The sequence below is a fragment of the Culex pipiens genome, chromosome 1 (assembly GCF_016801865.2).
Source record: "Culex pipiens pallens isolate TS chromosome 1, TS_CPP_V2, whole genome shotgun sequence".
NCBI lineage: Eukaryota > Metazoa > Arthropoda > Insecta > Diptera > Culicidae > Culex > Culex pipiens.
Genome location: NC_068937.1, coordinates 12,124,058 through 12,147,638, shown reverse-complemented (window position 1 = coordinate 12,147,638; position 23,581 = coordinate 12,124,058). Strand labels below are relative to the sequence as shown.

Genomic DNA, 23,581 nt, shown 5'->3' with positions numbered 1-23,581 from the left:
AGTGGCCACACGGGCACAAGTAATGATTAGGGCTAGTGATTTTTCACGGCAAAAAAAATCGAAATTTCACGGCATGCCAACTACAAAATAAAGAAATTTCAAGACATTTTCACGGTACTCAAAAAAATGCTCAAAATATACGTCAAAATGTGTTCTTTCAGCCTAACTATGATCAGAAAAGTGTCTTAAAAGTTAGCAGTAGTTCATAATGCAAAATAAATACCCCTTACACAAATTATTATTTGAAGAAAAAGTTGTTTTGGATTATAAGCTACTTTAATTTTACTGAGATTTTAAAAATTTCATTTGCTAAAATATCTCCAGAAAAAAGCACAGTCCTGAACGCCATATTCATCTAAAGTAGAATCAGTAAAATAAGTTTAATAAAAATATGTTTGTTTTCCTACATTTAGGTAGTAGAGAGATTTTAATATTTTAATAAAGTTTATGCAAAATGTTAGCCAATTAAAGTTTTATTTATTAATGAAATATTTCATATTCGCGGCATCTCACACCATTTACCAAATTTCACGGATTACGCGGCTTCCGTGGAATCGCGAAAAATCACTAGCCCTAGTAATGATAACCTGGAAACTAGAAATCTATAATTCGTGTGCAAATATGTTTCAATCAAACTGCCTTTTCAATTTTGTAGATTTTGAAATTCAATTAAATGATCAGTGCTGATTTATCAAGTTGTCATTTTCTTTTTTTGTGCAAAAGCTAGTTTAATAATAATTCATGACTAACCTCTCATTTAATGGTACATTTTTAAAAATGTTAAAATGTGTTTTTTGTCATTTTTCCAATTTTAGTATTTTTATTTTTTTTTTTTCAAAAAGTAGAAAAACTTTTTCAATTTTTTCCATTTAAAACGTTTCTGGTAGATAAAACTAAGCATTATTTTAATTTTAATGTTCGGAACGGAAACCAAAAATTAAAAATGACTTAGTAAATTGATTGAACAAATTCCAATTATTAACTCCTGTCGAAATATCTTTTTTTATGTTACGCTGATCATAATCGGTGAAATGAATCTCTCATTGGGTTTTCTACATGTTGGTTTCCTGTTATTATTTTAGTTCAATAAATTTAGTCAAATATAATTAAAACGAAGCCATATTTGAAATTCGAAGTGCGAATCTTTTGCCTTTCTTTAGTAAGAAATTTATAAAATTATTATGAATATTTGTCTCAAATGCATTCCATCATCCACTTTGCATTAGGAATTGAATGTCTCAAATAGACTTTTCATTCTAAAATAGATAAAAATAGTGAAATAATCTTTTAATTTTCAGTTGATTTTTTTTTTCATTTTAATGCCAGCAAATAAATTGGAAAGGCAACATTTTTTCGACGGATCAACTATGGTCCCCTTGGAACGAGCTGTCAAGTAGGACCTTTTCTGTTGGAAAGAGCCGCGAAGTTAATCTTTAAAAATCCATTTTAAATCCTTTGCAGTCGTACAAAGGGTCATTGTACTCAGCAAAATAAGCTTTATCGTTGAGAACAATAATATAACATATTTAAGCTTAATTTTAAGGACCCAATTGATGAATATTGATTAAAAATATAAAATTATTCAATAGTAAAAAACTATTTTTCAATAAAGTTTGTTCGAAATTTCCGACTTTTTGACCAAAGACAAATTCACAACTTATTTTCGAGTATTTTAAAATTTTGGCGATTTCTCAACTATTCAGATTTGAGTGGCCACCCTGAAAATGTTCATACTGAATAAATTGCTGTTGAGAATCGCTGTTAACGATCATTGCGAAATTTTAAATTTTCTGGTTGTTTTAGCACACATTATGGATGATGCCCATAGTATTTTTTCCATAATGTTTTACTAAAATTGAAATTATAATAAAGATTTGTTTTGAAATATCACATCTAGTTTTTGACTTTTTTCTCATTTTTATGCAACGAAAAAATTTCGAAATTTTGAGCAAAATACATTTTTATCTGTTGATTAATATCCAGAGGGCAAATCGAGTAGCCACCCTGAACGCGATTGCATAACTCAAATTGCTGGTCTACGACCTCCACCACCGCCTACCATGACTAATAACTTTCATTTATCTTTCCACCTTATTTTTTTCAGGGTCAATCTACTTCAATTTGGTGCAAGTGCCCTGCGTCGAGGAGACACCGAGCGGGATGAAGTTCCGGAAGGCGCGGGAAGGTTTCTGAGAAAAACCAAACAAACAACAAAAAAGTGCCTTTAAACTACGACAAAAAAGCAATAAAATCTCAAACGAAAGACGAACAATTAAGGGAGAGGGAAGATGGAAGCGTTGTTGTGATTTATGTAATTTTTATAGCGCGTAGGACAAACACACACCTTAACAAAAATAAAGATACGTAATTCTCAAAACGAACCGCCCTTAAGGCAAGTTAAGATTAGAAAAAAAAACTGGTTCGATTAGCCCTCGTAGAATTGCGCAAGATCCGAACTTGATCGAAAACAAAACAGCGAAAAAAAAACAGGTTTCCCTTCTCTACTATCAGTGCAATCTCCCGCCGCCGCCGTCGGCCATTATGGCATCACGTCAGACGCAAATTTGCCATAAACCCGCAACGACGCAAAGTGACCACGTGTGTGAAAACGGTATCATGTGTGGAAAATCTCGGGCTAAATGGCGCGCGTGTTCGGACCATTATCTGCGGTAATTTGCTCCGGTCGAGGCGGCAATCGTGGGAAGCATCAAAGCGAAGATTATGCACCAGACAGAGGTATCTTAATAACAACGCTCTTGCGGTAATTTGGCGTGAGCTTTCAGCACACCAACTTAAGTTAAGCAAAGGGTTGCTAATTTGGAGCTGGCACGCGAGAAATTGCTGCTGCAGAGAAGAAATCTTTAGTTTCTTTGATTTTTAAGTGAAAATCGGTGCATTGAATACTACTTTTGATACCTTCTTATCGACTCTAATGATAGTATTACTGTGAAGGACGTGTGTAGGTGTAGTAGATGTTAGATCAAAATGTTAGTATTATTTGGTTGTACTGTGAGGATGATAGAAAAAAACTGAGCGAACTCAGCACACATGATTGTACGTAATGTTTCTTGTTCACGTTTATAAAGCGAGTAGTAAGTTATTTATTTCTTAATGTTAATAATATTTTGTGTGTGTTTTTTTTAATGGAACTGAAAAGAAACAAATCGTGTCTTATATTGCACTTCGGTGATTTCTTCTTCCCTTAAAATCTCTTTTAAATCTTAAAAAATTTATCAAACGTACAGTTCAAAATGTTGGCTTTTTCGTCAAAAATAAAAAAAATACTTAGTTTTCTCAAATTCAATTGTTTTGTAACACGGTGTGTTTCCTAGAAGAAACTTAAGATAAAAAAATTCGACAAGTCTGATATTTTTTTATGAAGATTTTTTTTTTCGATTTTATAGGATTTTTCTTCAGAACAATCGATGGAAATCGATGGGTTCATGTTCATATCCATCAAATTTCAAATTTCTCAAGCGACTCTAAATTACATATTTGACCTCAAATCAAAAGTTTCCAACCCAAATTTACCAGATTTCTAGCTTTCTTTGAAATAACACCAACATCCAAGCTGTAAACCTAAAAACGACCAAATAAAAATCTTTTCTTTGTACAATTGGTCATAAAAATACAGCAACAGATTGCTCGGATTCAAATTCAAGCTTAAACCATTGCTAAACTTAGAGTATTTCATTTAAAAGCTATGTACTGCCGTTCTACGCATAATTGTCCCATGTCAGTTTTGGACGATTTTGACTTTATGACATTTTTAAGTTTAGTTTGATGTGTACTTTGAGAAAAAATACATAAAATCTGGTACTTTGTTCGGAAACTCATTAAAAACAACACGAAGTCTGTTTGTCCCATCGTTAAACTTCTACGCATAATTGTCCCACCAAGTATTTTCTTACACGGAATCATTAGTTTTACTAAGCATTATGTCTTGTTTACCTGTTGTATAGCAAGAGAATCACAAATAAGGGTGATAAACTGCTAACTGGGGCGATTAGGGACACATAGGGCGAATAGGAACCCACGGGACAATTATGCGTAGAAACGCAGAAATCGGTCGAAAAATTTCAACCGCGTTTTTCTCAGTTGCACTTTTTTGAACATGGGACAATTATGCGTAGAACGGCAGTGTATTACCCAAAAGGATCCCAAATTTTTTTTTCAATCCTTGTTTTATGCGACGTTGCCAATGTTTTTAAAAATGTCATTTTTTTAGGGGTTGAATTTGGTTGTGTTTTTTACTAACATTTCCTATATTTTCAGTAAAAAGAAGTATGCAGTAATTTTTGTAGTGCCCCAGACTGTGCCTCTACGCATTTTTTTGCAATTTGAATGATGATTGTGCTATTCTATAGGAGAAAATGTGAAAAAACATGCAAAAAATTGAAAAAGTAACTGTAAAAATGTGAAAAAAATAGATAGGCAAAATGTAATTATACAGCAATTCCCCACAAAAACAGCATGAAAAAAAACAAAAGTGCTCGGATCGGGTTCAAAAATTTTCTGGGGTTCCCTGGCCGAAATAATCAGACCCGTATTTTTTTGTTTGGCCATTAGGGTGACCTATGCCGTGTTAGGGTGGTCTGAAAAATGGCCATTTCCGTCGATTTTCGCAAAAACCACTTTTTTCAACTGTCTTACACGCAAATGAAAGGTGATAAGTTGGCCTTTCAATGAAAAATAGTAAAAAGTTTGGAAAATCTAGCCTAACATATGAAAAGTGCGTATGAAACTTTAAAATGCCGTTTTGACGGTGTCTGGACCAAAGAGCCTATGTCTGGAAATATTGTTAATCGGATTCCCCGGACATTTTTACATAACATACTAAAAAATGGGAGGAGTTCATTAACAGGATTCCGAGATATGATTTTTTGAAAATAAAATCCGTGTTTTTAGACGCGCCGCGCACAAAAACCGGAAAATGACGAAATCGGCAAAAAAACAACTTTTTTCACTAAAACTGCGATAACTTTAAAATTTCAGCGATGACCTATACTTGTTTGGGTACCAAAAGTTGCGTCTTTTAATTACGAAAATTTTGGTACCCAAACATGTATAAGTCATTGCTGAAATTTTAAAGTTATCGCAGTTTTAGTGAAAAAAGTTGTTTTTTTTGCCGATTTCGTCATTTTCCGGTTTTTGTGCGCGGCGCGTCGAAAAACACGGATTTTATTTTCAAAAAATCATATCTCGGAATCCTGTTAATGAACTCCTCTCATTTTTAGTATGTTATGTAAAAATGTCCGGGGAATCCGATTAACAATATTTCCAGACATAGGCTCTTTGGTCCAGACACCGTCAAAACGGCATTTTAAAGTTTCATACGCACTTTTCATATGTTAGGCTAGATTTTCCAAACTTTTTACTATTTTTCATTGAAAGGCCAACTTATCACCTTTCATTTGCGTGTAAGACAGTTGAAAAAAGTGGTTTTTGCGAAAATCGACGGAAATGGCCATTTTTCAGACCACCCTAACACGGCATAGGTCACCCTAATGGCCAAACAAAAAAAATACGGGTCTAATTATTTCGGCCAGGGAACCCCCAGAAAAATTTTGAACCCGATCCGAGCACTTTTGTTTTTTTCCATGCTGTTTTCGTGGGGAATTGCTGTATATTAGGTGGTAGAATAGGCCAAATACTATCAAAAACAAACATAAACTGAACAAGAAAAACAAGAAAATATAAAACAAGAGAAGTAAAGTTTTTTGTAGAACAAAAATTGCACGAAATGACCTCCTAAACACGGGAAAAATAAATATTTTCGAACAAAATTTGGGCGATAGAGGGTTAAGCAAAATGCTTTCATCCTTAAAAATGTCATAGTAGGCAGTGTTCATCGTGTGAATGGGAATTAAACCTAGAAATTTCTGTCTTCGGCAAAGTTGTACGTTGTGACTAGGACTTTTCGTTAAAAAATCGGTACACGGAAAAAAATAGATTTTTTATTAAACTTGTTATTGTTAAAAGTAAAAAAAAAAACAGTTTTTTATTATAAAAAGTTAAATTCCCAAAAAAACGTATTTTTGATTTTCGTATTTTCGTACTGCTGAGAAAATTTTCTTTCTAAAATTTGAAAATCGGGTAATTTGTTGCTGCGATACAGCCTCACAATAAATTTAAATCGATGAAAATGTTTTTTTGTAAGTTTCACCAAATTAACCTGAAATTTTTAACTGACGATATCTCGGAAACTATTGGTCCGATTTTCAATGTTAAACTATGAATCTCTTGTAAAATTATCTGATCGCTTCAATAAAAAAATCTAAATTTTAAAATCAAGCTTTACTTAGAAAATGATCTAAAAACAGTTTTTTTTATTTCATTTTAATCAAATCTGTCTACAGGCTTAAGACCAAATTTTTTTTTCCAAATATGTTCGAAACCACAACTGATTCGAAGCGTTTGGTACGGTATGTCCACACATCCTTCCTCCCCTGATGATTCTGTGAAATGTGATCCGTTCACAAAATCTGTCTCTGCGGGAAATGCAACGCAGTAGGGCTGACCGCTTTAAATTTTGCTATACATTTTCTGGCTAACTCGGATGTACTGTAATCAATAATATTGACAAGAAAGGACTTGAGGCGTAATCTTACCACAAGTTCTTCCAGGATGCTTTCTTCGGACTGGCTGCGCTTGTGTTCGATTAGATTAGATTAGATTAATTAGAGAAAAAAAAATAATTTTCAAAAATCCTCCTATCCCCCATGTCTTGTAATTATATCATTAATTTTTATGTTTTAATAAAATCTTTTTGTACAAAATATATCACAAATTCTTGAAACATGACAACACTTCCCCAGCTTCCAGGTTATGGAGTAACATTAATTTTAATAGTTACGCCGTTGCAAATATTTTTCAAAGTTTATGTCGTCGTCGACCTTCCAATATTCGGTTCGAAAAAATCAGGGGGCAAAAAAATATTTTTTTCAAACAGCTTCAAAATTTTAATGGAAATAGTACGAAATCGATCTTTTCTTTAATTTTAATTTTTGTATTTTTTAATCCGGCTGAAACTTTTTTGGTGCCTTCGGTATGGCCAAAGAAACCATTTTGCATCATTAGTTTTTCCATAAAATTTTCCATACAAATTTGGCAGCAATAGATAAATTGGTCGCAAACATTTTTCAACATCATTTTTCGATGTAAAATCAAATTTGCAATCAAAAAGTACTTTAGTGAAATTTTGATAAAGTGCACCGCTTTCAAGTTAAATCCATTTTTAGGTGACTTTTTTGAAAATAGTCTCAATTTTTCATTTTTTTTTAAATAAGTGCACATGTTTGCCCACTTTTGAAAAAAATATTTTTGAAAAGCTGAGAAAATTCTCTATATTTTGCTTTTTTGATTGATGATTTGTTGATACGACCCGCTCAAAGATTTTTTGCACAACCTGGAAATTTCTGAAAAGTTGGCATTTGATGTCCTCTAAAACATATAAAAAAAATAAAAATAGTGTTTTTTTTTGCAAATCAAGTTTTAGTGACAAAAAGTTTAATAAAAAATCACCAAAAATTTTTTTACCGTGTATCATTTTTTTTCAGTGTAGTCCATATCCATACCTACAACTTTGCCGAAGACACCAAATCGATCAAAAAATTCCTTCAAAAGATACAGATTTTTGAATTTTCATACATCATGTTTGTATGGCCAGCTGCCAAATTTGTATGGAAAATTATATTGACAAACTAATGATGCAAAATGACTTCTTTGGGCATACCGAAGGCACCAAAAAAGTTTTAGTTGGATTAAAAAATACAAAAAAAATCGAATGACCGAAATCTGAGAGAACTGCTCAGTAGTCTAATCAACTTCATTGCATTTTCCTACGTTTAGAATCATATTTAATATTTCTGGGATCCATCAAAAAATATTTTCAATTTTTGTGGAATCCTATTGTACAGCACCGGCAAAAAAATGTCTTCTATTCTTGGATATTTTAAAAACTAATGATTACAAAACAACTAAGCAGGTGTAAAATGCATTTTAAAACACTTTTTCATTGAAATGTTAATTCCATGGCCTGTAATCTAAATTTTTATATTTTTTATTTTATTTAAGGAGCCATTACACTACGGCAAACAAACAAACTCGCACTTTTTGTTTGTACTAACGTCAGCCTGCATACATTTTATTTTGTTTGCGAGTTTGCCGCAAACAAGACTGCGAGTTTGGCAAACTGTCAAACACGAACAAGTCGTCGCCATCGTGCTAACTTGTCGTACGTGCATTTTGGGCCAAATTGAGTTAAGAACGCCATTTTGTGCAGCTCACAATGCCTCACCTTTTGACCTTCACAGATCCCCAAAATTCGATTTCAATCCTGAGATATTCAACAAAAACCGAAAAAACTCCGTGCATTTTTGTCACATTACATATGAAAGTAGTTTCAATCTTGTCGTGCTATCTTGTCACTCCATGAAAATTGATGTAAGTGCGACAAAAGGCCAAAGGGATTTCAGGCCAGGAAAGTCAGGATGCGTTTGTCGCACGTACAAGCTAGACTAACGTAAACATTTGTAATTATAACTCGGGACTCCAGCAATCAACTTCAACCAAACTTTGGGACAATGCACAGAATGGTCAGCCAAACAAAACGTGATTATTATTGTTTACATTTCGTGCTCTCGTTTTTGAATATTCAAGGTCAAACATTAAAACGCATTTTTCTCGGAACGTCAAAATGGCGGGTGCGACAAGGTAGCACGACGACGTCGAAGTGCGAGTTTGTTTGCGGTAGTGTAATGGCTCCTTGAAAAATAGTGCAACTTAATCAAATTTACCTTTTTTAGATTTTTTTATGCAAATCTATTTTTTTAATAAAAAAAAAAGATTTTTTGTGAGAAACTAGGTGAGAAAAAAGTTGTTTTAAATTGATCATCTGTACTTAAGAGAATTTTCGATGTTTAAAAAACTAATGTTTCTTTTATCTCAAATCTTTGAAAAATTGTGTCCAAGGTTTTGATTTACTCAAAAATTGAAAAAATGCAGTTTTACGAAATAGTTTTTTTTTAGATTTAAGCTATGTCTTCTGGATTGTGTAAACATTTTACTAAAGATCATGATTGACTCTATCAAATATGTATGGACGAACAAAATAAATTATGCAAAAGCTTCCCTCAAAAATTAAGCCAGAAAAACAATTAAGTGAAAAGAAATCTAGGTTTTGGAGAGAATGCGAAACAATGTTATTTGCATGGAAAAGAAAATGCAACGTTTGCAATTTTTGGTTCATATTTTGTTTTATTAAATAATTTAAATCCACTTTCATATCCAAACAATTTCATACGCCAGGTCATCTCCTTAAACCCAACCCACCTCTCAATAATGCGGCCTCGGGTAGTACGCATCGTTCCGTTCAGCGCAACAGCTGTGACATCCACACCCGCTCGACTTTCCACCGCACCCTTTAGGCTTCTTGGCCACCAGCTGGGCCGCCGACTCCTTCAGCAGGTCCAGCAGCGGCTCGTAAACCTCCAGACAGCGCTTTATTTTCTCAAACACCAGCGCAATCGGATCGTTGGTGTGGAATTCCCGCGTTACCTTGGCCTGACAACGGGCCGCCTCCTCCGAGAGCAACGACGGGAACGTGAACTGGGTGTAAACGCGGTCCATGTAGAACTCCTTGGTGCTAAAGTCCAGGAAGCCACCGCGGACGGCACCGATGAAGAGGGCCTTGGCAAGTTCGTATTCGCGGGAGAAGTTACCCTCGGCGACCTCCTCGAGCACGTGCCACGGAGTTCCCGCGAGCAGGTAGTCGTCGCGCTTCAGCTGCAGCATTCCGCTGTCCGGCAGGGGGACAAAGTACTTCTTGGACGGGATCAGCTTGCCGTAGTGGTGGAGGTAGCATCGGAGGGACTCTTGGGCTCGCTCGTTCACGTCTTGGATGCGCAGTCCGGCGATGCACTCGCGGGTCCGTTCGGCGTAGTCGTTACAGCGGTACGGCTCAAAGAACTGCCAGATGACGTTCTCCTTGATCCCCGCTTCGTCATCCCAGGCGACCAGGTCGATCAGGACGCAGCGTGCAAGGCGCGAGTCCCCGCAACCGGACGGGTGTTCCGGGTTGGCGAGAAAGCGTCGAACCGTCGAGTCGTCCAGCAGGTAGTACGGAGCGCAGTCGTACGCGGCCTCCTCGAAGCTCTTGAAGGTGGCGATCTGCTCGGACTCGGCGCCCAAGACCACCGGGCAAAGCAGGGCGGCGGCAAGTGCTACAAACAGACGCATGGTTCAGGGTAATTTGAGATACCTTTGGCGGGGATGTTGGAGTTTTTATACGCACTGGACTCGCGCAGCTGGGATCATGTTTCTGTGTTGTGGCGAGCTCAGTGCTGGCAGATAGAACACGTAAGCGAAAGAAATGTTTTGCTTTTTTTTTTGGATGGGAGGGCTCATCACACGCATCTGTGAGGTGATGAGGGACGGCAGGAACTAGCGAGAGTCATCCAGCACGTGCCGACTGGAAGCTTTTTGTTACATAATAAAATATACCGTTGTATTTGTTGTATCAAGCTTTTAAGTTATTCTTATTTTGTTATTTCTCAAGTCTTCATAAAATTTTGGCTTCAGTCCATACAAACAGAGTATGTAATTACAGTCGACTCTATGGCTGTCGATCTTCTCGATATCAATAATTCTCCATCTTTCGATGAATGCTTCAGTCCCTTCAATCTGCATACTTCAATTACCTTCATTCCTCGATATTTTCCCTTGCTTGAAGGATCTCTTCCTCGACGGTCCCTTGGATTCTAAATTTGCTTTAAAAATCTCTTCCGGTTGTCAATAATTTCCCTTTCTCATAGCTTGCATAGACATTTTTCTTGGCAAAACGAAGCCTTGAAGCTTGAAGGGTGTTTGACATTAGTTTGTTTTTGTTTGATGGACGTTGCCATGATTCTCTCCCATAGCTGGGTATCAAGAAAAACATATTTTCAATCGAGTCTTCATTATGCATCGTTCTGTAAACTGATGATTCTCTTCCTCGACGGTCCCTTGGATGTTGACAACCAGAGAGTCGACTGTAATTTGATTTAGCAATTTTCTGAGATATCGGACAACGAATATGTTTTTGCATTTTGTTTTAATTTTGATGAAACTTTGTGTGTACTTTTTCTAGGAGCAAAGAAATCATTATGCATAACCAGTCCGTCAATACAATTTTGGCAATTTTGGTTCATACAAAAAGACTTTCAAAATATTGAAAAGTCTGCCAATGCATTTCCGAAAACGAAATTTGATTGCTCAAACACAGCGCCATTGCTTGGCGACGGTCGGTAAACGTAAACACAAAGCCGAAACGAACGAAAAATGAGCACCACTCAAGCAGCCGCCCGAGCGAGACAACGTGCTCTTTCTCTTGCTATCGTTTTTCGCCTCTCTCTTCATTGTGTTTGCTGCGTGGTGACAGAAGTCATTTGAATGCGATCATGGGAGAGATGATCGGAATCTCGGTAGAATGTCAAACCAGAACTAGAAGGAAGTCAATGACTGTGTGAGTGACTTCACATGGCACTCATTCGTATGTGTGTAAAACGTATGAAAGTAGAATGTCAAAATCAGGTTGTCGTGGTGACAACAATTGGAGTGTTCTGTCTCCTAGTACTTTAAAAAATAGCAACACAACAAAATATTGCGCATAATAAGCAATTCTGAAAATTGTATTTCTGGATATGTCTGAGATGACAAAAATTCCCCTTTTATAAGTTATGGCACAAGCACAACCCAGCGAGAATTTCGGCTTGAGCCTCGAGTCGATTTAGCCTCAATCTCGAGCCACTTGAGGCTCTGGCCGAAATTCTCACTGGAAAGTTGGGTAAAGTTCATTTGGAAGTGTTGCCAATTCTTCTAATAAATCTTTTTTTTTAAATTAGAAAAACCTCGAAAACAAGTCATAAGATGGCATTTTTTTCATCTAAAAAAAAACAAAAACTAGAATTTTCAAAAATGGACATTTTACGTTATTCATTTTTTGTGTGGAAAGGTCAATTAAAACATGGATTATTTTTTTGGCTGTGACTAATTTTCAAAGTATTAAGCAAGACATACAATTTTGACAAAGACACAAAATCGATCGGTAAATTCGTTTTCAAGAAACATTTTAAATATTTCAATAGAAGCCCCCCCCCCCCCTTTTTCAATGTTGGCTCGAAAAATCAGGGGGCAAAAAAATATTTTTTCAAAAAACTTCAATATTTCAATTCAACACTTAGTCTAAGTGCAATCGATTGAATTCAATTTTAGCATGTTTGGGTTGATTTAAAAATCTTTTGAATTGTTGAAATTTTTCGATGATTATTACCGCAAAAAGTTTTTTTTTTTCGCTAAAATATTTGTTTTCGTATTTTTTTTTTTTTTTTGATAACTAATGATTGCAAAATCACTGAACTAGTGTAAAATGCATCTTAAATCACTTTTTCTGTGCACATGTTGAAACTATGGCTTTTTTCAATATTTATATTTTTTATTTTTATTTTTGTTGTATTATTTTGAATAGTCGAGCTTCCAAGATGGCGGCCAAAATGGCGGTGATAACATATTGAAAAATTGCATTTTTCAATTTAAAAGGCATACAAATATTCAAATTTGACAAAAATAGGGTCGCAGAACTCGAATTTGATGTTAAAAGTAAAATAAAAAAATAAAAAAAAAAACGAAAAAAAAATTTTGATCGTGATTCGATTATCCGAAGTCGCAAACAAACCTTTGGATAATCGAACTTCGGATAATAGAAACTTTGGATAATAGAGGCTTCGAATAATCTTGATAGAATTGCTTACAAATCACAAAAACTTTAATTCCAAAATCAGTATTTTTAAATTTTTGATTTATTTCAAATTTGTTTAGGATTGAGGTCCCCTAAAGCAATGGAATTTAATTTCATAATCCGACAAGTTACAGAGGCCTGAAAAAAAAGTTTACCAAAAACATATATTCTAAGGAAAAATTAAAACTGCAATCAAAAAGTACTCTGTTTTTTTAATGTGCTTTTAAGCACAAAAAAAAGAAAAATAAAAAAAAAATAAAAAATAATAATAATAAAAATTAAAAATTTGATAAATTTGGTTTTTAAAGGAAAAAATCATGAATTTTTGATTTAAAAAATTATAACCAAGACTTCCTTCTAATTTCCTTGAGATTTTTTTTTAAAACAAATATAAAGCTGCTGATTTTTTTTTCAACTTCCCGAAAATACAATTTTCTGATATGGATATAAATATTTGAACTCTTTTCAAATGACCGAGCCACGTACTTGTTTTATTTTTAGTACCTATTTTAAATTGCATTTATCTTGTTTATTTTACTTTTGTTTTTGGTAGTATTTGACCTATTCTACCACCTCCTATCATTACATTTTGCCTTTCTTATTTTTTCATATTTTTACAGTCACTTTTTCATTTTTTGCTTGATCTTCACATTTTCTGCTCTAGAATGACCACATTATCACAGTCTGGGACATTGAAAAAATTACTGCATACTTCTTTATACTTAAAATGTTGTTAGCAAAAAATACAGCCAAAGTTGACCCCTAAAAAAATTACATTTTTAAAAACATTGGCAAAGTCGCATAAATCAAGTCCAACTTCCAACCCTAAAATTTTCTAAAAATTATAGAGTTCGCCTTTCCAATGCATTTTAATGATAAAAATTTGGCAGAAAAATTGATTTTTGGCATTTTTTTAGATTAAAGCGGGGTTGGGTTGTAGAGGGTTAAGATTAAGTTAAGAAATAGCCACTGAATTCGCTTTTAAATACGGCCTCCATACCCTTCATGGGGAAAAAATACTTTTAACTCAACAAAATGGACGCTTAAACTTGCAAAACAATCGCGTGATCATACTGCTGGCGATCAACTCTCCGGACTCTAAAAAACGTAAAAAAACCAATTGAAACTGCTAACAACCGCGTCACATCACTGCTCGCAATCGACTGAAACTAACATGTTAATCTATAACACAATAACATCGACGAACACAATCGACGGCGTGCCTCCCGATCAATAATGAAAAGGAATCACGATTAATCCTGCAGAGCAACCGCGCGGCCCCGTTGCTCGCAATCGACTCGAAAAACAATCTGCACTAATCACTCAAAAAAGGACGCAAAAACACGTTCGATCCTGCAAAGAAACTGCGCGGCCCAGCCGCCTACAGTCGACTTCCTTACAATACAATATAACAAATTTCTTTGAAAACTTGTTTTTTCGGAAAACTAGATATTTCACAAATGTTTGTGTTGTATTTTTGGAGACACATTTTTTTTCGTTTTTTTTTTTAGGACATCGAATAATCGAGTCAGGACTGCATTACGATTTGGGACATTTCGAAGAATTCAATATCAGCAACGGAAAGCACGATTTGTTTCTTTACTCATGTTTTTTTTATCTCTTTTTCTTTGTTTTATTCTTTAAATACAAACTTTCTCGTTTTCCTATAGTTTTGCTTTTTTTTGCTTCCTTCTCTTGCCTTCTCTTCCTCGCCGCTATTGTTTTGTTTCCGAGTCGGCTCTCACAATAGTTTTTTTTACACTTTACTTTTTTATTTCCTTTGCACATTCCTTTCTGTCTCTCAGTTTAAAAGCTTATAAAAACCACATAAAATATTCGAACAGTTACTTGAATATTGTTGCTGTGTCTGTTATTTGTTTTGTTTGATTCGCTAATATGCATTTTTTTCTCTCTTTCCTTTTTTTCTTCTTGTTGCCACTAGTTTTTAGCTTCTTGCTTTTTTTTCTGACGCGCCAATAGCGAATAGCGAGCGATAGCCGTAGTAGTAGTTGTGTAATAGTGATAGCAGTACACACGCACACTGCGCAAAAAAATGGGTGAAGGAGGGGAGTTTTCAAAAAGGCTTGGCGGCAGCGAAAGATTTTTTTGTTTTAAAAAAGCACATTTTCTTGGGACTTTTGACTCTCTCGCAAAAAAAAACTAGGACTTATTGTTGTCTTCCTGGCGGGAAAGCCTAACATGTTTTGTTTTGTTTACTTTATGTGTATGTGTATATGTACAAATTAGAGCTGTCTTTGTGACAGTTTTTGCGCAATTTAAGCTAAATTAACACAAACGCGCGCGCACGCAAAAAATGCATTCGTTGTCACACCATCGACAAATACTCGCGCAAGCGTATGACCGTACCAATTTCTTCTTCCTTTCTTCTTCGTTTCCTTACAATTATGTATGTAGATAGATAAGTTGTATAAGAGGGCGTTCAACACGTCGTTTTTGTTTTCCCCTTTTCTTTAATTTTTGTTTTAAAAGGGAGAAGGACTTTTTCGAACAAACACGAATGTTTGTTTTGAAAAAAAAAACAGGAGTCGATCGCGAAGCGTAATTTGTTTTGCAGCTAAATTTTCCACCTTTTTTTTGCAGGTTAGAACATGTTTGTTTGTAAAAAAAAAAACAGAGAGACCAAATTTGTTGTGACCTTTTGCGTTAAAATGGTAAGCTTTTGCTCGAAATAGCTAGGTTGCGTCGCAACCAATATCGCCATACTGCAGTTCAAGATGAAGTGCGAAACTGCAGTTCGGCGTGAATTTCAACGGAAAATTCACGACGAACACGCGTTTGGAACGCAGTTTCGAGCAAAATTTCACACTTTTCAAGCTTTTAAAAGGCGTTCCCGAAAAAAGGTTTTTTGTTTGTGTTTATTTGTAGAAATTTCCGCTAAAATCAAACGGCGTCCTAATCGTTTGCTTCGAGTAATACGTAATACTGCCGACGGTTTCGAATTTTCGAACAACAAAAAAAAAACCTAACGAATTCGAAAAAAGAAAAAAAAACACAAACAAACGGGGGACGAACTAAACTTTTTGAACCGCACCATTTCCGGTCACGTTGAAATCAAAAGGGGAAACCAACAAAGAGAGAGGGAGAGAGAAACAATAGACACAAACTTACATCGTATTGTACGCCGTAGCTGCCGTCGTGGAAGTCGCGTTGATCCGATGCTTGGTCAGGTTGATCTTGGCCAGCGGGTGGGTCTTGCCGTGGTGCTGGACCACCTTTTTGGTTTGGCCGGTGACGCCGGTTCCGCCCGTGCCGCCACCCGTCGACGCTGAGGTGTTGTTATTGTTGTTGTTGTTATTATTCGAGGTTCCGATGATGATGCCCCGCACGAAGGGGGCCCCGGCCGGCGGGATCGGTGGCATCCGGCTAAAGTCCGCTAGGGTGGTGTCGGTGCCGGAACTGGACTTGAGGAGGGCGGTTGAGTGTGAAATCATGAGGGGTTTCTGCTGGTTTTGTGCATACTTGAGCGGCTCGAAGACGGACCGGGGTCGCTGGCGGAGCACGACCTGGACCTGGTCCTGGCCGCCGGTGGTGGAACTGGCCGAGCTGCTGGTGCTGTTGTGCCGGTGGTGGGTGTTGAAGGAGGCCCGGTGTTGGCGCGGGGCTTCGTACCGGCCGACGAGGTCCCGCACGGTCACGTCTTCCGGCGGTTGCGGACTCTGCGGGTTCTGCTTGCCTCCGCCGGTCTTGTTCAGTTCGATGTGTATGGCAACCGGAGAGGATGGCAGCGAGCGGACCTTTTTCTGCTCCTTGCGGCTTCGATCGCTGGAGACTTTCGCCTCGAAGCTCATCTTGAGGTTCCGGACGATTCCGCCCACGCTGATGGCGGTGTTTTCGTCGTTCTTCTCCTTCTTCTCGTCGGCGAGGTTGGCCGCGCCGGTCCCCGCACCGGACGAACTCTTCCGAAAGCTGAACCTCCGATGCTGGCCCTTCGGGGGAGGCATTTCTTCCGGTTTCGCCTTCGCAGCGGTTCCTCCGTACGAGCACAGGCAGTACGAATCCGGAGCGGACGCCGATAGGCGGGTGTACGTGCTGGAAATCATCCCTGGGGCGTTCCGATTCGACGGTAGGGCTTCCTCGCTGTTCGATCGCTGCCCCCCGGACGAAGACTTCCCCCGATCACCACACTTGGGATGCTTCTGGCCGAACTTTTCGCTGCAAATCCGCTTGATCGAGGACGAGGATCGCTCCTCGATCTTCTGCTTCGTCCGCTTGACCGTCCCCGGATGCCACGGAATTTCGTCCTTGTCGTACGGGAAGATCCCACTCTGGCCAAGGTCCTCCTCGGCGGCCATCATGATCGCACCCGCCGGAACCTCGATCACGGTTTGTATGCTGCTCGCGGCGCTGTTGCTACTGCCGGTGTCGTACGAGCCCCAGCTGCTGTTGCGCGAGGGCGGCGCCGGCGCCCCCCTCTGCTGCTGGTTATCGCCCGAGCCCCAGCTCGAGTGCCGCGACGCGGACGAAAGCGTCCCGCGGATCATGTCCGCCACGACGGCGGAGTCCACGCTGGACCAGGAACTCTGTCGAGACACGTGCTGCGGCTGCTGAGGGGGAAGCGCGACAGGAATTTGCTGGATGATCTGGCTTTGACTCGTCCAGCAGACCACCCCCGGTTGAGCTATTGAAGTGTCGCTGCTAGTGCTAGTAGAAATAGTATCACAATGTTGAGAAGTAGTGCTGGCCGCCGTTAACGGGATGCTGGCCCGGAGCTCCTCCCCGGGATCCCACTGGTCTTCGTCGGACGCCGCCAAGCTGAGACCGGTCGCGGACGCCACCGAAGAGGACGAACCTTTCCGTTTGTGGCTTCCGCCGGAGGTTTCTTTGGCTTGTTTGTTCGACTCCAGCTCGCTGATGATGGACCGCACCGAGGACGAGGACGCCGACGGAGATTCGCTGCCCTCCTGCAGGTGCACGATCTGGTTCTGCGAGACGCTGTAGTTCTGGCCGTTCCCGCACGGCATCCGAATCGTCTTAACCTCGATGTTCTGCGCCGCCATCAAGTGCTCCAGCGAGTGCGACTGTTGCCGGCTAGTCTCCAGCAGCAACGCGGCCTTCTCAGAGTCCGGGGACCAACTCTTCGGTCGTTTCCCCCGCCTCCTCAAAAACCGGCCACTTTTACTGAGCGTGTTCTGATTACTCTCCCGGTTCAACGCCTGAATCAACGGAGTCGGCTCACTGCCCGGCAGCAACCGCCCGTCCTTCGTCCCACTGCCACTCTTCAGATTCGTCTCACTCTTACTCCGCTGCAGCTTCTCCCGGTTTTTCATCGCGTCCAGCATGCCCTGGTACGTCTCCAGCTGCGCAATAAAGTTCTTGTTCGGCTTGATACACGTCCGCTTCAACTTCACGTGCTTCAGCGCCTGGTCAAAGTCCCAGTTGTTGGCCTTCATCGCGTACGCTATCACCACGGACGCCGACCGCGAAATCCCCATCTTGCAGTGCACCAACACCTTCGAACCCTCCATCTTGGCCCGCGAAATGTACTTGAACGTATTATCCCAGTGCTTCAGCAGGTCCGTCTTCTCGTCGTCGTACACGCGCACATTAAAGTAGTCGAACATCCCCGGAAAAAAGTTGTCAATCTCCCGCGTCACGTTCAGAATGTGGCGAACCCCGTTCCGCTGCAACTCCTCCAAATTACTCGCGTTCCACTCCGACCCCAGGTACACGTGGTCAAAGATCTCCGTCGGGGCGTCCATCTGCCCCAAAATAACCAGCATCTCCTCGTCGATAAACGACTTGTACTCGCCCAAGTCCATGTCCAGCTGCTCCTCCAGCCTCCCCCGGATAAACTTGGACGTCACCACGTCCAAATCCACCGTCATCATAATCTCCTTGAGCTTTGTGCGTATCACGCGTTCCGTTTCCTCGCGCTCCGTCGGCCTAGAAACAAAACCAAAAATTAATTTCCAAAAAAACACAAATCTGAAGAGAAAAACTCACTTGTTCCGGATCGAGTCGGGGGAGGCGGGCCGGCGACTCTCGAGCGCGTCCATCGCGTGCCACTCGTTCAGACAGGACCGGTCCGAGGTGATGTGGCGCTCGTAGTACGGGACCCACTCGTGGGAGGTGCCCCCGGCGAAGAAGTTGTGCTCGCGCGCCTTCGACGACACTTTGTGCAGGGTTTGGAGGGCGGACCTGTGGGGGACATGATACGGTACGGTGTTAGTCTTTACTTATATAGAGATTAAACTGGACACTTCGTAACTAGCCAATTTACATTGTTTTGCTTGACTTTTTCTATAAGAAACGAAACCACTAAAAATTGGTATTTTTCATACAAAATATTTGAAAATCGCTATCTCAATAACGGTGTTTTCCTGATCGATTTGATGTCTTCGACAAAATTGTAAAGATTGGTAGAAGCAATTGATTGAAAGTTACAAATTTTTTATTACACTTTTCCAAATAGTTAGAGACCAACAAGTAAAAAAATGCATTTTACCTTTCAAGCTTTTTCATGATTTCTATAGATTAAAAAAACGTTAAATTTAAAGTTGAAATAACTTCAAATAACGCATCTATTCAATTTTATGAAGCACTTTTTAATTAATTTGTTTTTACATCTAAAAAAAATTAATATCAACAGTTTTAATTTTCAATCATTATCATTTATTAAATTGGCAACACTGCCAAATACATTTTCAATATGTTATGGTTCAAAAATTTCATTTTCTATCAAAAATATGAAAGAGGATTATGTTCATAAATAGAAATTTTGCGCAATCAATTTTTTTTGTGTTAATTTTTTTAATCACAATTTGCACTAATTTTTTTTTGTTATTTTTTAGTAACTTAAGCAGGTATTAGACTATGACGAACAAACTCGCACTTGCCAATTACGCAAACAAAGCAAAAAGTATGCAGGCTGAACTTTCTGCAAACAAACAATTTAGGCAACTGTCAAACTATCAAAAAGTGCGAGTTTGTTTGTCACAGCCGAATACCTGCTTAATACTGTTGCAAATATTTTCAAATGTTATTGTCCCCCGAAAATCAGAGGGCAAAAACATATGTTATTTGGACTTTTTGTTAATTTTCAATATACTCGATATGATCTTGGTCAGAGCCTTAACAAAAAAAATCAAACATAAAAAATAGAAATAGTGCCCACGTGGTTTGTGGATAAAAGAAAAAAAAACGGAATTTTAACCAAATTTCGCATCGTGTGATACCCATATTGCAAATTATAACAAATTGAGTATGTTTGAAAAATACGGTCTTTAATAAAAAAAAATGTATTTTACAAAAAATAAAATCTAAAACAGCGGAAATGCATACACAATTTTGCTTTATTTGTTATCCATATCGCAAATAATGAGTATTAAAAAAAACGATTTTGTGTATTTAACGAAAAAAAAAATAATTCAGTAAAAATGTATTCAAAATTTCGCCTCCTTCTCTTTAATAGAGTTTTTTTTAACACTAAAAAAATAATTTTCACAAAATACCATACTTTTTTCGAAAATACTAAAAATTTCAAAATTTGCATTACATATGGGTATGAAATATGTCAAATTATGAAAATTTCAGTGTTTTTAGAAAAAAAGTATTTGTGAAAATTTGAGTTTTAAAAAAAAACTCAAATAAAGTTAATTGCATGCAAAAACTCCGCTTAGTTTTATACTCATACTGTGAATCATCATAAATGTAGTATCTTCGGAAAAACCTTTTTTTGTTTGTTTATTTTTGTTGAGTATTTATCGCTGATAATATAATCAAAATAACGATAGATTATCATCGTTAGCGTTATTTTATGATTTTCCTTAACCCTTTCAGGCCTGGTCGAAAACTAGCCTATAATTTTTATTTATTTTTTCAATAAAAAATACTGTTAAAATAACAGAAAATGTTATGTAATCTTCTTGAAAAATCCATTTTTGCATAAGAGTTTAACAACAGTTTATGTTATCATAACAAAATTTGTTATTGGTCTGATATTGGTTGAAAGCCAAAACAACTTGGGAATAACATTTTTTGTTATGGAAGAATACCTCCAACTGTTATTGGGATGGTCGGATTAGTTGTTAAAATAACAAAAAATAATAACAAAGATTTGTTCGAAGAATAACTAAAAATGTTATTAGTCTGTTATTACAATAACAATCCAATAACAAAAAAATCATAACGACGAATAAAAAATCCTGTTATAAATAACATAAAATGTTATTGGCATAGTATTTTCAAATATCAAAAAATGTTATTCCCAAGTGATTTCCGTCTGCTCGGGTAAGAATCATTTTTCCATCATTAACCAAAAAATATCTTTAAAAAAAAATCAGGCCTGAAAGGGTTAAACTTTGCAGAGAAACCAATGTGCGTCATTGGTTCTTCCATACAAGTTTCCATAATAATTTGACAGATGTCCATACAAAAAATGGTATCTAAATATATTCTAGCCAGAATCTGTTGCTTTACAACAGAATTCCTGATGAATTTTGTGTCTTCGGCAAAGTTGTTTATTTTTAATTAGGGAAAAAATGAGTACAAAACAACTAAAATTTTTGTACGAAAATGAGTGTTTTTGGGCTTTTTTCGAATATTCAAATGGATGTAAATGTTTTGTAAAAGTTTCAAGATAATCGTAAGCATGTTTGCTTAGTTATCGTCTTTAAAAAAATAACACTATTTCTTTGAAGTAGAGAAAACCATGTTTTCCCTGTTTTTATTTTCTTTTCAGCAATTTGTCTAATCTCCCTTGTCTTTAAAGTAAATTTTGTATGGTCATTTCGAAAAAAAAAATATTCACGGGGACGGTAAAGCTTGGTCATGACTTCTACAAAAGACACGTCAACAAAATTAAATTTTAAGATCCCGAGCAGACGGAAATAACTTAGGAATAACATTTTTTGATTTTTGAAAATACTAGGCCAATAACATTTTATGTTATTTATAACAAGATTTGTTATTCGTCGTTATGATTTTTTTGTTTGTGGCAGTGCGTGGCCGAATGGTTACGCTGTCCGCTTTGTAAGCGGATGATTCTGGGTTCGATTCCCATCTGCTGCAACCTTCCATCGGATGAGGGAGTAAAATGTCGGTCCCGGCCTTGGTTGTTAGACCGTTAAGTCATTCCAGGTGTAGGAGTCGTCTCCATGCCATAATTACAAACAACACACCAAACCAAGCCTACTCCGGTGGAATCGCTGGCGGCGGTTGGACTCGCAATCCAAAGATCGTCAGTTCAAACACTGGGGTGGAAGGTTCCTTGGAGTAGAAAGAGGTTTGGGTGCTCTCCCCATTCAAGCCTCCGGACTCCTAGGTTCGAGCAGAAACTTGCAATAGAGACCACAAAAGACCCGGGGGTCGTTAATGTGGATGGTTTGATTTTTTGATTTTTTTGTTATTGGATTGTTATTGTCATAACAAACTTATAACATTTTTAGTCATTCTTCGAACAAATCTTTGTTATTATTTTTTGTTATTTTAACAACTAATCCGATCATCCCAATAACAGTTGGAGGTATTCTTCCATAACAAAAAATGTTATTCCAAAGTTGTTTTGGCTTTCAACCAATATCAGACCAATAACAAATTTTGTTATGATAACATAAACTGTTATTAAACTCTTGTGCAAAAAAATATTTTTCAAGAAGGTTCCATAACACTTTCTGTTATTTTAACAGTATTTGTTATTTAAATGGCATGAATTTTGTTATTACCGTCTGCCCGGGATGCTATAACTTGAAAACGGTGCACAATATCAAAACTTATGGAAAGTTTTTCAAAAATTATGATTTTTTTTCCCAAAAAAAAATGCCAACACTGCCAAATGAATTTTGACCAACATGTTACATAGCTCAAAAGATGGCATGTTTTGTCACACCCAAAAATGATTTTTTTAAGAAATTATTATTTTGCGTAATTTTTCTTTTGGGTGTTATTCAGTTTTTTTTCTAAAAAGTTCTAAAAGCAAAACCTACAACTTTTCCGAAAACATCAAATCGATCAGAAAACATTTTTTTACAACCGCAAAGAATTTAAAATGGTTCTTTAAACATAAACTTCGAAAAATATTTGCAACGGCCTTATGCGAGTTGTCAAAATCTAAATTCCAAGAAGATTCTGATGACCTAGAACATCCCAGATGTTTCAAAACCATGCTGGCAAGTTAATATATAATACATAACTAAACAAATAAAAGGATTTGGTTGGATTAAGTTAAATTTTGTAAGATATTTTAAATGATAAAAAAATTATAAACATTAGGGTTATCGCCGATGGAAAAATCGTATTGATCGATAACAACCCTGTAAATAACTACCATCATTCAAACTTCCCGCTTGACGTCTAACAACGTCAATGTATGCAATAAGGGCAATGAACCTACTTTTGTTACTGTCGCAAGACAGGAGGTCTTGGACCTCACTCTGTGTAGTGCTGCTTTTGCAGACAAAATAAAAAACTGGCATGTCTCTGAAGAAGCTAGTCTATCTGATCACAGACAGATTGTCTTTGACATTGAAGCCAGTCAACTGAAAAGGGAAACGTTTCGTGACCCAAATGACACGGACTGGAACGCCTTTCGAGGTCACCTTTGCCGGTCCAAACAAGACGCTCCTTCACGAATACGAACCCCCGAAGAATTGGATACTGCAGCGAATACTCTTCAACGCAGGATCACGGCAGCCTACCAGGCAAGCTGCCCTAAGAAGGTGAGGGAAATCTGTCGGGACGTACCGTGGTGGAGCGAAAGCCTGAGCAGTCTCCGCAAGGAGGCTAGAAGGCTTTTCAACAGAGCTAAGCTCACTTCCGAATGGGATGCCTACAAAGCAGCCCTAACGA

General features: G+C 37.7%; 3 protein-coding genes across 4 annotated transcripts in view; 1 reads left to right on the top strand and 2 right to left on the bottom strand.

Annotated features, from left to right (window-relative positions):
* The window catches only part of LOC120431040 (uncharacterized), a 36,252-nt gene extending 33,131 nt beyond the window's left edge, over positions 1 to 3,121 (top strand). The window contains exon 6 of the mRNA XM_039596195.2: positions 2,105 to 3,121. Coding sequence (XP_039452129.1) covers positions 2,105 to 2,193 — 89 coding nt within the window. The 3' untranslated portion in view covers positions 2,194 to 3,121. The remainder of the gene's footprint in view (positions 1 to 2,104) is intronic.
* A 6,215-nt stretch (positions 3,122 to 9,336) lies between these two features.
* LOC120431280 (uncharacterized) lies at positions 9,337 to 9,795 on the bottom strand. Its single transcript, XM_039596423.1, has one exon. The coding sequence runs from the start codon at positions 9,793 to 9,795 to the stop codon at positions 9,337 to 9,339; it is 459 nt and encodes a 152-aa protein (XP_039452357.1).
* Positions 9,796 to 9,988: 193 nt separating this feature from the next.
* The window catches only part of LOC120431013 (protein phosphatase Slingshot), a 42,808-nt gene continuing 29,215 nt past the window's right edge, over positions 9,989 to 23,581 (bottom strand). Inside the window, exons 5-7 of one of the 2 annotated variants that reach the window (XM_039596173.2) lie at positions 18,740 to 18,934; positions 15,905 to 18,679; positions 9,989 to 10,223 (exon numbers count right to left, since the gene is read on the bottom strand). In XM_039596173.2, the coding sequence (XP_039452107.1) occupies positions 10,004 to 10,223; positions 15,905 to 18,679; positions 18,740 to 18,934 (3,190 nt within the window). In that variant the 3' untranslated portion in view covers positions 9,989 to 10,003. Of the gene's footprint in view, positions 10,224 to 14,365; positions 14,817 to 15,904; positions 18,680 to 18,739; positions 18,935 to 23,581 lie in introns of those variants that run through there. The other variant, XM_039596177.2, reaches the window with a different exon arrangement.

Coding starts and splice junctions, on each gene's coding strand:
- LOC120431280 (XM_039596423.1), bottom strand. CDS start 9,795: ATGCTGCAGCTGAAGCGCGACGACTACCTGCTCGCGGGAACTCCGTGG.